Source organism: Periplaneta americana, chromosome 16 (genome assembly GCF_040183065.1).
Source record: "Periplaneta americana isolate PAMFEO1 chromosome 16, P.americana_PAMFEO1_priV1, whole genome shotgun sequence".
NCBI classification, from domain to species: Eukaryota; Metazoa; Arthropoda; class Insecta; order Blattodea; family Blattidae; genus Periplaneta; species Periplaneta americana.
In genome coordinates this window covers 59,899,242-59,913,650 of record NC_091132.1, presented here as the reverse complement: position 1 = coordinate 59,913,650, position 14,409 = coordinate 59,899,242, and the positions used below count along the sequence as shown (strand labels likewise).

The following is a 14,409-nucleotide window of genomic DNA, read 5'->3' as shown; positions in this document are numbered from 1 at the left end:
CTGGCCCAACTAGATGGCGGCAGAGGTGTATTATTTCTTATAACTGTCTCATTAACAAGTTTCTGCATATCCATTCTTAGACGCAATTTTTCTGTTCTCGGAAGAGATTTTATGTCTGGCAATAAGCTCTGTAAAAACATCATGTCATCATCTTCTTCTGAGGCTCTTTCCAAAAGTGCAAGTTTCTTCCTTTCATTTTCAAGGAACATGTGTCTGAACTCATTGCCATTGCTTCTTTTACGTATTGTCTCTTTCCTTGACCAGTTTTGCAGGACTTCTCGGAAAACTCTGTTTCATTGCTTGCGGATGAGACGTCGTTTTGGACATGTTCCTGCTGCTGCTGTTGTGGTTGTTGACTTTCATCGCCCTGATCATCTTCATTCACTGAAACACTGTCGACATTGTCGTCTATACTGGTTTGTGCTCCATTTTCACTGCACTGAAGGCTGCAGAGACGTTTACTATTTCCCAAGGTTTTTCGTATAAATTCCAGCTGCTTGAAATATGGCCAGGTAGAAGTCTTTTTGGGGGAACTTGATTTAGGTTTCTCCAGTCTGTTTACTTCTGATCTGTATTAGTCTTTCAGTGTTTTCCACTTCTTTTTAACTGGGATTTCTGAAAGAGATAAAACGGATGAGTTATAGTAACGTCTACGCAAAGCATATTAGTGTGGTAACAGAACCTATGAAATGACTATTGATATAAAATAGTAATATTAAAATAATTAAGTATATTTGTGTATTATAATACATAATATAAATATTTTAAATTACTGTATATTGAAATAGTAATATCAATATAAAATAATAAAATTAATGAGCATCTTGAAAAATAATATTATTTATTGTTATTTTATTTATTTTTATTTGTATATTTATTTTATTATTGTGTTTATTTAATTTTAATTTATTTTTACAGATTTATTGCTACTGGGATGTCATTTCGTTCTCTGGCTTTCGCATTTCGGATGGGCAAAACTACCGTCGCTTCAATAGTCAAAGACACCACACAAGCAATAGGGGACTTCCTAAAGGAAGAATGCCTTCCTTCCCCTAATGAAAGAATGTGGAGATGTATTGCTGATAACTTGCATCTTAAAACTAATTTCTCGAATTGCATTGGCAGCATCGACGGAAAGCACATTAGAATAAAATGTCCGAATGACAGCGGATCCGATTATTCTAATTACAAGCATTACTATTCTATCGTTTTACAAGCGATGGCAGACGCAGACTGTAAATTTGTAGCTGTTGATGTTGGTTGTAAAGGGCAACAAAGTGATGGCGGTGTTCCCAAAAGTTCGAAATTATTTGAATTGCTGGAAACTAATCGTTTGAATATTCCACCACCAACTGAGTTACCTATTTCACTGATTAAAGTACCTTTTGTACTCGTCGGTAACGAAGCTTATCCTCTTTTAACTTATCTAATGATACCTTTCCCTTGAAAGTCATTGGACAATTTTAAACATGTTTTCAACTACAGATTGTCAAGATATAGACAAAAAATAGAATGTGCGTTTGGAATTTTAACCACTAAATGGCAAATTCTAAGGAAAGCTATAGAGACATCACCAGAAACTGCTGTCTCTATTGTACGAGCTGCCTGTATATTGCATAATTATGTGATACAGTCACAGTTTGAACCTAGAGTATCAAAATACTGATCAAAGAGTACTGAATAGAAAATCATGTAATGCATATTCTACTACAGCTAAGTCAATCAGGCACAAGTTTACTGAGTATTTTAATAGCAAAGAAGGGGCACTACCTTGGCAAAATGATTATGCATTACCTACAAATGTATTGCACAATGCAACATAGAAACAAGTAGCGACAAATAATTTCACGTTTGGTGTTTAATTACTTTACTTTGTTTAATAGCCGCTCTATAACCTCGGTTTAGTTATCAAGTATTTGTCATTTTTTTTATTATAGTTCCACTTATTTTTGGTTTAATTGTTATTGAAATTTCTTTTTGTCTGTAATAATAGTTTACTGTTTCGTTTAAGTCTATTACATTAATGTTAAATCAATTAAAATATATTAATTTAATTGTAACTTACCGTCATTTGTCTTTAGTTCCCTGCAGACTTCTTTCCATGCTTCCGAGGTGACTTTCCTATCTTTAAAGTATTTGTGAGATACATCCCACAATACCGCTCTTTTAAAAACCGATGAAATCAGTTCCTCTGTGTCGAAAGACATGACGAACTTGGGACAACACGCTTACAAGTGAGCTGCAAAAATCAAACTGATCTGACTTTCAGCGGCGTAGGGCAGTAAACTTGTGAGCAGTAGAGCCGGTTCTGCTCTTTGTCTGGCCATGCCCATCTCCAAACATTGATGTGATTCTACTCGCTCAACTGCTCAGGACTGCTAGTTACTGCTTGCTGCTTCAAAATGCTTTCTGTGTGGCCTTAGCCTTAGAGGCTGAACTCGCGACCTTCCTGCTCGGAGCGTTACGCCTTAACCGCGGGGTGTACGTATGGAAGAGAACTACGTACTTTGAAGGTGATGGTGGCCAATAGATTCAAGGTGAGTTTTTGTCCATATGGGTGCACCAGTCTCGAAAATGTTGTATACCACCTTGTATATAAATAGAACAAGTTCGATTTCAATAAGGATACTATACAGTAGTGGCAAAAAAACAGAACCGACCCTTGTAGCTGATTTCAGAGCCTTGTTCACTCCAGAGCACGATAGACTGGTAACTAAGACTTTTGTGGTTCGAATCCTGCCTGGGAAGGAAACTTTCTTTTGTTTCTTATTCAAATTTATTCCCAATACTTTTCGATAGCTGTTAAAATTCATGTTCTAGGAATAGGTAAAATTCATGTTCTGGAAATAATAAGTTAATTAAGTAGTAAAATATCGCTGCAATCGAAAAGTATTGGGAATAAGTTTAAATAAGGAACAAAACAAGTTTCCTTCTCAGGCAGGATTCGAACCACGAAAGTCTTAGTTACCAGTCTATCGTGCTCTGGAGTGAACAAGGCTCTGGAATCAGCTACAAGGATCGGTCCGGTTTTTTTGCCACTAGTGTACATCACTGCAATAACATTACGTATCTACATACCGTACTATACATAAAGAAATTTAAGATTCTTTTGTTTCAGCTTAGTGTAACGTTTGCATGCAGCCGGTCTCGTCATGAAAAACATGTATTTGCGTGCTGGACGTGTCTATTTTTCATAGACAAGCGCAATAAAATGGTTAATAAATTTTAGAAAATCAGTCCGATAAACAGAAAATCCGGTTTGACGGGGTTTCACTGTATAATACACTAAAATAATAAGAACAGACTGTCATAACTTTACTAACCCATATAAGACGTCATGAATTTGCTTCGCTCATTTGGAGGAATCCACAGTCCAGCCAGATTATGTAACGATGGCCATGCTAGACCCTGAGAACATGTCAAAAGCACGAGTTTTAAACATTGAAAAGCCTTCCTTATACAGGGTGATTCACGAGGAGTTGCCGCGACTTACGGAGTTTATTTCTGAACACATTCTAAGCAAAAATTGTCATATAAAAACATGTGTTCTATTCTCAATATTTTCAGATTTATACTAATTTGAAGTTGTTAAAAAATACCTTTTTTCTTTAGTTTTAAGAGTAGAATGAGCTATTCAGAAGTATAATTTATTCTTTAATTGGCTAGTAATTTGAAGCTAAAAATGTGTTGTTAATTCCACAGTTGCCTCGTGCAGAATTTTTTTTCAATTTGTAATTGAGGCGTGTAGTTGCAAAATCAGATACATCACTTTTTTTCGAAATGAGTTAATGTTATATTTCATATCTTCATATGATTCTACAGGGACATCATTTTATTTTTACTTGCATTTTTATTGTACCTGCATTTCTGAATGTACTTCACTCTCACCCCTTCACTAATGTCCTTGCTCCCGTCAGACACACAAACTTACGGCCGCTGTTGCATTCGAAGTCTTCAAGCAGTGAAGTAAACACTGCAGTGTATAGTGTGTTTCAGAAATATGGTTGCGTTTTCTATAGAAGAAAGAACCTATATTAATAATATCGTACTAAAAATTATATTGAAGAAACGATAAATTAAATTTCAGAGAATATGCTTCAAAATGTTTTTAATAATATGCGTAAAGAATTGAAGCCTGCATTGTAATGAACGGCAACCATTTTCAGCAACTTGTTTAAAAATTCAGATTAGCTTATTTTTAATTGAGGTGGCTAGAAGCAAAGGAAAGCTAGTGACATTTGTAATAACATGAGTTAAGTGCATCCAGTGTAAGCTAAAGTATCTAAAATTTTAGTGGCAAAGGGATATATTAATCGCATCACATATTAAAATTTAAATAAAAATTTCACCGGTTTTACGAAAGCTTAAATATGTAAACCCCATTTTCTCAAAAGTAACTTAAGTGCACTTAAGCCCTTTACTTATGAGCCCCTCAATTTAAATGCACTCTCTATATTTTATGTTAACATAAATAATTAATATGCTAAACAAAGTAGACATTACATAACGAACATAGCCGCCTAAAAAGTTGAGTTTTTGAAAAAAAAAATGTTACTACTCTACTGTATTTTGATAAATTCCGTAAAAGTGATGATCAAACTGAAAATCGTAATATCGTATTTCCCTACAACATAAATGGATACATTACTTTTCTCTCCTCCTATACCTAGTAAAATTATTTGTTTACATATTGCACTAGTAACATCAAACTCCTGTAATGGAAGGGGGCAACAGTGTTTCCGAGTATAGCCAGGTTAATGTTAAAAATGTTGGTAAAAATAAAGTGATGTCCCTGTACAACTGCTATAGCACTATTATGCTCCAAAGCCAGATACATCACATGGATTTGTATGATGAAAAATAGTATTGGTTGCAAATCCTTGGTTCCTTGCAAACGTTTTACCTTCATACTGAAAAATTATGTTTTAGTGACGTATCTGATTTTGCAACTAAACGCCTCAATTACAAAATTACATTTTTCTTACGCATTTATCAGAACAATTGTCACAAATCACTCCATTCTTGTAAACTCTTTAAGACTGTACATCAAGATGCAAAATTGAATCAAGTTGGTAGAAGTTGTATGATCTGTAACAAATTGTTATAAAAAATTAACTTTGTTTTTTAATTATGGTTTATTTAACGACGCTCGTAACTCCAGAGGTTATATCAGCGTCGCCGGTGTGCTGGAACTTTGTCCAGCAGGAATTATTTTACATACCAGTAAATCTACTGACATGAGCCTGTCGCATTTAAACGCACTTAAGCTTAAATGCCATCGACTTCGAGCATAGAAGGCCAGCGCTATACCAACTACGCTACCGAGGGCGACAACAAATTGTTGTGATAAGTGCGTAAGAATAATGCAATAATTTTTAGTTAACAAGTTTATGTTCTTTGATTCTTATGGACAGGGTCTGCTAATGTCCCCTACGTACACACTACCGCATTCACAAGGAATGTTGTAAGTGCATTCTCTAGTGTCCGCAAGGTTGATTTCGGTTTGTTGTTGGACAGGACTTGGCGGAGTGCATTCTCTGATTTGAAGACTGGTCTGATATTATATTTCTTGGAAATTTTCTTGAATTTTTCGTAAGTGCCCTTGTATGGTATTACAATGGTACTCTGTGGTTCAGGGGAAGAACTGACCCTTTCTTTTAGGGTATTGTTGATGGTCTTATTAATGAATTTGTAGGGGTAACAATTGGATACGAAGGTGTTGGTGAGAGATGAATATAAGAAGATTTTAAAAAATTAATAAATGAATAATAATAATAATAATAATAATAATAATAATAAAACAGTCTTAATCTGCTGTTAAAACGCCATCTTATGCAAAATAAGAAATTATCATCTGAATTTAAAAAATATATATATTTAAGTCTATACTTACGCCGACAAGTCCTTGGCACATTCGAAGTGCAACAAGTACTCGGTAGTCAATACTTGCAGCAAGTGGAATGAAGAAGCCAAACAGCGCAAGTCCAAGATTGCTCAATCCAAATACCAATTTTGTTCCGAATTTCTGACTTAAAATACCTCCGGGAATTTGGCCAGCCCAGTACATCCAAAAGAAGGACCCAAGCACCATGCCTTGTTGATATTCATCCCACTTGAATCTCTTCTGTAAAATAAGTTAATAATAATAATAATAATAATAATAATAATAATTTATTTATTTATTTATTTAACCTGGTAGAGATAAGGCCATCAGGCCTTCTCTTCCCCTCTACCAGGGGATTACAACTACAATATTAAGAATACAATTACAATTATAATTACAATTAATATTAAATTTACAAATACAATAAAAATCAAAGTACTAAAAGATTAACTGATTAATAAAAGCTAGACAGTTTATTGTAAAAGTTAAGGAGAAGCATTTCTTTTATTGATTAAGTAAAAATTAAACCTACTCTACGCAGTAAGAAAATACTTAATAAGCTTGCTTTTGAACGCTACTAAATTCCGACATCTCTGATGTCACTGGGTAGGGTATTCCACAAGCGCGAGAGCGAGATTGTGTATGATGATGAATACGATGATGTCTTATGTGTTGGTATGGCTAGTATGCGGCTATTTTGCGTGCGTGTGAAGAGATTATGATATGATGACAGGTAACTGAAACGGGAGGCAAGGTAGGTAGGTGTAGAGGTGTGAAGGACTTGGAAAAGGAGAACAAGAGAATGAAAATTTCTACGTTCGTTAAGCCGTAGCCAGTTTAGAGTTTGGAAGGATGGGGTAATGTGGTCAGCGCGACGGACATCGCAGACGAAGCGAACACAAGAATTATGAACACGTTGTAATTTTTTGCGACTGGTTGACATTGAGGTCAGTCAGTAGAAAATCACAATAATCGAAGTGGGGCATTACTAGTGTTTCCACTAGTATTTTCTTGAGTGATAGCGGAAGGAATTTTCGAATGCTGTTTAAGGAATGTAGTATGGAAAGCACTTTTTTGGTAGTATGGGTTACTTGGTTATTCCAGTTTAAATGCTTATGAAAGTAAACTCCAAGGTTTTTAACACAGGAAGCAAAAGGGATTATCGTGTCGTTTAACTTGACTGGAAGAGCAGGAGTAATATTGCATAATAGACGTTGATGTCCCACTAGGATTGCTTGTGATTTTCTTGCATTGAGAGTCAAACCAAACTTTCTGGCCCATGCAGATATAGATTCAAGGTCCTCGTTAAGATTTTGTATTGCGTCATTGAGTGAGTCAGGGGTTGTATGGATATAGATTTGTAAATCGTCTGCGTAGAGGTGATGCTTACAATGCTGTAGAGTCTGTGATAGTAATGACTTTGAAGTCAGTTGTGGCTCTTATTCATCAACTATTTCATCTTCTGTCGTCCACACCACGATCCGCATTTTTAAATCGTTTATTTACTAACACTATATCTTTTACGAACTTTCGCTTGTCGCTTAAAATCCACCACTGGTGCACAGAGCCTTACTCTGCGTTTGTTTATAAGGCGGTGTAAGCGAAAAGGGCATGGGCGGGGGCTTCTCCGTACCTTTCACTTCCCTCTTATGCCCAGGGCTGATGTAGAAGGTTTTCTTTATCCATAAACTTAGTGACTGTAATTTAAAAAGCGGATATACATGATTAAACATGTTATATCCTTTGGCAGTTAATATCAATGTGTTTTTAAAATGAGCATGATGTAGAGATGAACACCTAAATATTTGATTTCTTTCTTCCTTGGAATAATTTCATCGAATGGCTGAAGTTGGAAAAGTTCTTGAGGACGCCTTTTTGTGAACATTATGGTTGAACTTTCAGCTGCATTGAAAAATTAAAATTAAAATTATTTCTTTATCCATAAACTTAGTGACTGTAATTTAAAAAGCGGATATACATGATTAAACATGTTATATCCTTTGGCAGTTAATATCAATGTGTTTTAAAATGAGCATGATGTAGAGATGAACACCTAAATATTTGATTTCTTTCTTCCTTGGAATAATTTCATCGAATGGCTGAAATTGGAAAAGTTCTTGAGGACGCCTTTTTGTGAACATTATGGTTGAACTTTCAGCTGCATTGAAAAATTAAAATTTAAATTATTTCTTTATCCATAAACTTAGTGACTGTAATTTAAAAAGCGGATATACATGATTAAACATGTTATATCCTTTGGCAGTTAATATCAATGTGTTTTTAAAATGAGCCTGATGTAGAGATGAATACCTAAATATTTGATTTCTTTCTTCCTTGGAATAATTTCATCGAATGGCTGAAGTTGGAAAGGTTCTTGAGGACGCCTTTTTGTAAACATTATGGTTGAACTTTCAGCTGCATTGAAAAATTAAAATTAAAATTATGGTTTATTTAACGACGCTCGCAACTACAGAGATTTTATCAGCTTCGCCGGTGTGCCGGAATTTTGTCCCGCAGGAGTTCTTTTACATGACAGTAAATGTACTGATATGAGCCTGTCGTATTTAAACACACCTAAATGCCATCGACCTAGGACGGGATCGAGCCCGCAACGTCGAGCACAAAAGGGTAGCGCTATACCGACTACGCTACCCAGGCCGACTAGCTGCGTTGATTTTTATGTTTTAAAGGAAGAGATGCACTAGACGGTGACTATAATTAAGACTTTGTAGTACTATTAAGATTTTTTGAAATGTTCCATATTCTAGCTATGAAGCGATGTACGAATACCATAGAATGTAAATAAATACAATACAATATAATACCTTTCGCTAGTGTAATTTTACTATATTTTAACATTTTTTTCTCAGAATCTATAAGTTTTTTGGAAATACAAATTTGCATATTTAATATACACCATCTGTGCATTACTGAGAAATTTTAATGTTTTTGAAAACCTAATAGTTATTTTTCTTTTTAACTTACGAAAATTTGTGTAATAGTTTATTCAACGAGGCAGACTTTACATGATAAACAGCTCAAATACTTGAAATTTTAAGTAATTGTTTTGAGCTATCTTAATAAACATATCTACAACATGCAGTAAAATCTCTAACATGTCAGATCATTTTTTTTTTCATTTTTTAAATTTAATATCAAAATTTTCACTAAGAATTTTATAAATACAATTAAAAAATAAAGTAGGCCTATACAATCTAACTTAAAGATTTTAGAATATGTTGATCACATTGGAGAATTATACATTCATGCAAAGTTTTATTAAAATGTCTAAAGTACTTTTTGAGTTATCATGTAAACGTTGTCCGTCTGAACAAGATACACCACAAATTCTAACAATTTAAAAAAATAAGTATTAGGTTTTCAGAAACATTAAAATTGCTTTATGGTACACAAATAGTGTATATTAAGCATGCAAATTTATATTTCTATAGGACCTATAGATCTATAGATTCTGAGCAAAAAATTTTCAAATATAGTAAAATTATGCAAACGAAAGGTTTACCTCCCCCCCCCCTAAATTATAGCCACAGGAGAGCGATCCCCTTCAGCAGCAGCCATTGATAAATGCTCGACTAAAATTATGTATGAAAATCTAAATGATCAATATTTCATGAAATATTTTGAAATTAACTGAAATTATATTCATTTTGATGTGTGGTGTAAAATAACACAATAAGTAGATACATACCTTGTTTCCAACATCTTCTGTCTCATGGCTTGTATTATTGGAATTTATGTTTATCTTGCCATCAAAACATCCGCTCTGAATCACTTCGCTGTTTAAATTTTTTTCATCATTGTAGCCTTCAACCATAGTCACAATGGCAATATTGAGATTTAGTCTTATCATATAGTTGAATCCAGTGCCAAAGAATACCAGTATCCATAATACATCTCTTGTTCTCAAGCATTCTGTGATAAAAACATATTGAAAAAGTCATGAGATACAGTAACTCTATATTTCGAACATATCTATGAAATAATAATAATAATAATAATAATAATAATAATAATAATAATAATAATAATAATAATCACTCTAGAATATGTCATTAGGAAAGTTCAGGATAACACAGAGGGTTTGGAATTGAACGGGTTACATCAGCTTCTTGTCTATGCGGATGACGTGAATATTTTAGGAGAAAATCCACAAACGATTAGGGAAACCACGGAAATTCTACTTGAAGCAAGTAAAGCGATAGGGTTGGAAGTAAATCCCGAAAAGACTAAGTATATGATTATGTGTCGTGACCAGAATATTCTACGAAATGGAACTATAAAAATTGGAGATTTATCCTTTGAAGAGGTAGGAAAATTCAAATATCTTGGAGCAACAGTAACAAATATAAATGACACTCGGGAGGAAATTAAACGCAGAATAAATATGGGAAATGCCTGTTATTATTCGGTTGAGAAGCTTTTGTCATCTAGTCTTCGGTCAAAAAATCTGAAAGTTAGAATTTATAAAACAGTTATATTACCGGTTGTTCTATATGGTTGTGAAACTTGGACTCTCACTTTGAGAGAGGAACAGAGATTAAGGGTGTTTGAGAATAAGGTTCTTAGGAAAATATTTGGGGCTAAGAGGGATGAAGTTACAGGAGAATGGAGAAAGTTACACAACGCAGAGCTGAACGCATTGTATACTTCACCTGACATAATTAGGAACATTAAATCCAGACGTTTGAGATGGGCAGGACATGTAGCACGTATGGGCGAATCCAGAAATGCATATAGTGTGTTAGTTGGGAGGCCGGAGGGAAAAAGACCTTTGGGGAGGCCGAGACGTAGGTGGGAAAATAATATTAAAATGGATTTGAGGGAGGTGGGATATGATGGTAGAGACTGGATTAATCTTGCTCAGGATAGGGACCAATGGCGGGCCTATGTGAGGGCGGCAATGAACCTCCGGGTTCCTTAAAAGCCAGTAAGTAAGTAAGTAAGCAAGTAAGAATAATAATAATAATAATAATAATAATAATAATAATAATAATAATAATAATAATAATAACTGCACCAAAATCTTTCTGATTACAAGAATTACCTCAGAACATCAAAATAAACTCCGTAAGATTCATAAGTCTAATATACAGGGTGTAACAGGACCTCGCCTACAAACTGGTAGGGATGATAGATCATGCAGAGAGGATCATTTTTTGTTAAGGAATATATATTCCCAAACACATGGTTTATGAGTTGTGTGCATTTATCAAGGTGTGCATACCACGCACCATAACCAACCTGTACGTTGATCATCTGCGTCGTAAGCCCTCACTCTGTCGTAACAGTACGTACCTGTAGGTTTGGTTTATTGTTGTGAGGATTCACTCTACATGGAGTACGAGTTGTCTTAACTCAGAGATTATGTGTGGTGAGGCAAGGGGAAATGGAAGAGTGGCTCGTCGCATCTACGAGCAGCGGTATCCTGGCAGGAGACATCCACACCAAATCACCTTTGCTGCAATCCATCAACTGGGTTTTGAGGACGCTGTGATCGAGCGATTTAGTGAAGAAACTTCAACCAGCACGCGTGTTGTGGCTTGTGGTATGTACAGTAGTGGCAAAAAAAAACCGGACTGAACCTTGTAGCTGATTTCAGAGCCTTGTTCACTCCAGAGCACGATAGACTGGTAACTAAGACTTTCGTGGTTCGAATCCTGCCTGGGAAGGAAACTCTTTTTTGTCCCTTATTCAAATTTATTCCCAATACTTTTCAAATAACCTTCTTCACTGAACAAAAGAATCCGTAGTCCGGGTTCGCGTTTATGGCCCTGTCCAGTTTATTTTAAAGAAGTTTTGTAATGTTTTACAAAGAACAACTGTCACAGAAAATATTCGGAAACAGAATAGCAGTGCTTACCTCTTTACTGCAACAATCGCACAATCCTACATCCCCATCGAATCTAATAAAATCCCTTCTTTTAATCCAATGTGCAAAGGGAATTTACCGCCCTGAAAGAGGGTGCTTGTTACCTAAATTATTTGTCGGCAGTTTCCTTGAATCCTCTATATTTCCTCTCTACTATTCTCAAAATCTCCAACTTAATAAATCCATTTATGACACGCAGTCTGTAGAGGGTTGTAGGTAAAGTGTTGCAAAAGTGAATTTCCGCCCAGAGATAGGTCCTCTAACATCTTATTGTGAAAATCTTAACATTTTATTTCATTTTTCTGTTATTTAGTTTTTCTTTTTCTTCTTCAATCCTGATTTCTGAAGCTAAAATAAGGGCCATAAAAATCGAGAAACTGAAGTGTTCACTCAAAACCATTAAAATATGCATTTAAACTGAATATAATGTATATTATATTATATGCATTATTAAGCTAAAAATTGCTTAAATATGTATTATGCATGTTTTTATCCCCGAAAAGACCAACACATGCAAATATGCACGGAAAAAGTACATATATTTGGAACCGGAAAGTAATGAAATGGATAAGTACTAAGTTTGAGCTATGTCCTATATTCCTATAAAAACATGCATTTGCATGGAATTCTCGTCTCTAGTTTTAAGAATGCATTCGCAAGATATATGAGTCTCTAAAGACCGTTCTGAGTGAGAGAGAGTAGAAAGGTAAGAAGGAGACAAGAATAAGACTGTCTTCGCTGTATCATTCAGCTAACACGCTGACTAAAACTTGACTAGGCCTACATGTGGAAAACACGTGGGAGGTGTTCCTACCAGAAGCGATATATCTTAAAGTCATTTGCTCACATGCCCCTTCATTAAAAAATCTGTATCTCACTAAATAAAAATTATAACAACAGTTCTTTGTTTAAGATTAGGGCCTTTCTTCAATCAAGCTTATTGTATGCGTTCGTAGCGATTGTGAATCTAGACAACGTATTGCAGGTAACACACTATGCGACCTACCTTCCTAACAGTACTGTTATATAGTAGAGATTGTTATCATACTGAACTGATAAGCAGATTGAATAAAATAGGGAAAAAGAGCAATGTTCGAGTTCTATTTAAGACGTGCTACTTCAATTGCCTTGTTCGTCGTTTTCCCCACACAATCGGTAGAACATTCAAACAGGGCTATAGATTTTAGGCCTGAAGTACAGTAGGCCTACATCTAAAAAATTGTCGTTTAAGAGACAGATAGCCACCGGCGTAGCTCAGTCGGCTAAGGTGCTTGCCTGCCGATCCGGAGTCGCGCTTGGGCGCGGGTTCGATTCTCGCTTGGACTGATTACCTGGTTGGTTTTTTTCCGAGGTTTTCCATAACCGTAAGACAAACGTCAGGTAATCTATGGCGAATCCTCAGCCTCATCTCGCCAAATATCACTTCGCGATCACCAATCCCGTCGACGCTAAATAACCTCGTAGTTGATACAGCGTTATTAAATAACCAATTAAAAAAAAGATATATTTCAAGAACATTTTTTTAAAGAATTGGTTGTAAGATTGCATCTTTAAATCTGTTGTGGAAAACTACACTTTTCAACTGATCTACAATTTATTTTGTGAATGTTACATAGAGTTCAAACCTGTCACTTTGTACATCCTATCTGCAGAACATTTTATATTAATTAATTCTGTTCTTATTTCAGTTTCTAAATTCACTAAACAAAACTAAACTACTTCGTAATTAAGTTATATTATCTGATCAATTTTCAGAACAGACGTGAAGTTAAACTTTTGCCAACACTTACATTAACGTATCCTCTTCCAATAACGCATTCATACAAATCCTTACATAGGCCTAATCATCAGTGTCTCAGAACTCAACATTGCCTATTTTCACACTTCACGTAAATCACTAAAAATGTAAAAAAAAAAAAGGAAATAATACATTGATAAAATTACCTTTTGAAGCCATGGTCGCAGCTGTTGGTGAATTGCAGAACACACTGCTATAGTAATGGAAACTACCAATAAAATGACACCGTAAATAGTATATTTACTTATATTCTCACAAGATAACCTCCCATAAATTTGATCACACAGGTTATTTGAGCTATCACGCCATGTGACATTATCGCTTCTTGCCAACAAGGAATTTATACAAACACGAAATTAAATCCTTATAATTCTGGGAGTTTACTCATGTCTTCGGGAATATTTATAGGCCTACAACTTCAACTTCAGCCTGTAAACTGATGCCTAGGATTTATTTTAGATTTTAACATCTAAGCAATTACGTATCTTCTCTAGACAAAATAATCTTCCGCCAAAGTTGTGTTGCCAGGCAGAAGTTCGGCCTACAAGTTAAAATAATGCATCATATAATTACATTAAGATACTTTGGAGATGATGTCTTCAAGGTTGTTGAATATATAGCTATTGTGTCTTAATCGTGTCATGAATTGAAGGATTTTCAATATTTGGAAACAGCTCATTATGCATATAGCCTATTGAATGTAGCTTATCACCAAACTGTCCGTACCGACCACGCGTCTGGAACTCCCAACGGACTTTCCGAGCGAATTAGTTCAAATCAACTGAACTGTCCTATTCAGTACCATACAAATGGGCGAGCAATATAGTGTCCTTGAAC

General features: G+C 35.1%; 1 protein-coding gene across 1 annotated transcript in view; it reads right to left on the bottom strand.

Annotated features, from left to right (window-relative positions):
- LOC138716349 (sialin-like) overlaps positions 1 to 14,297 on the bottom strand; it is a 35,333-nt gene extending 21,036 nt beyond the window's left edge. Inside the window, exons 1-4 of the mRNA XM_069849337.1 lie at positions 13,719 to 14,297; positions 9,594 to 9,817; positions 5,894 to 6,124; positions 3,324 to 3,408 (exon numbers count right to left, since the gene is read on the bottom strand). Coding sequence (XP_069705438.1) covers positions 3,324 to 3,408; positions 5,894 to 6,124; positions 9,594 to 9,817; positions 13,719 to 13,731 — 553 coding nt within the window. The 5' untranslated portion in view covers positions 13,732 to 14,297. The remainder of the gene's footprint in view (positions 1 to 3,323; positions 3,409 to 5,893; positions 6,125 to 9,593; positions 9,818 to 13,718) is intronic.
- Positions 14,298 to 14,409: the final 112 nt, after the last annotated feature.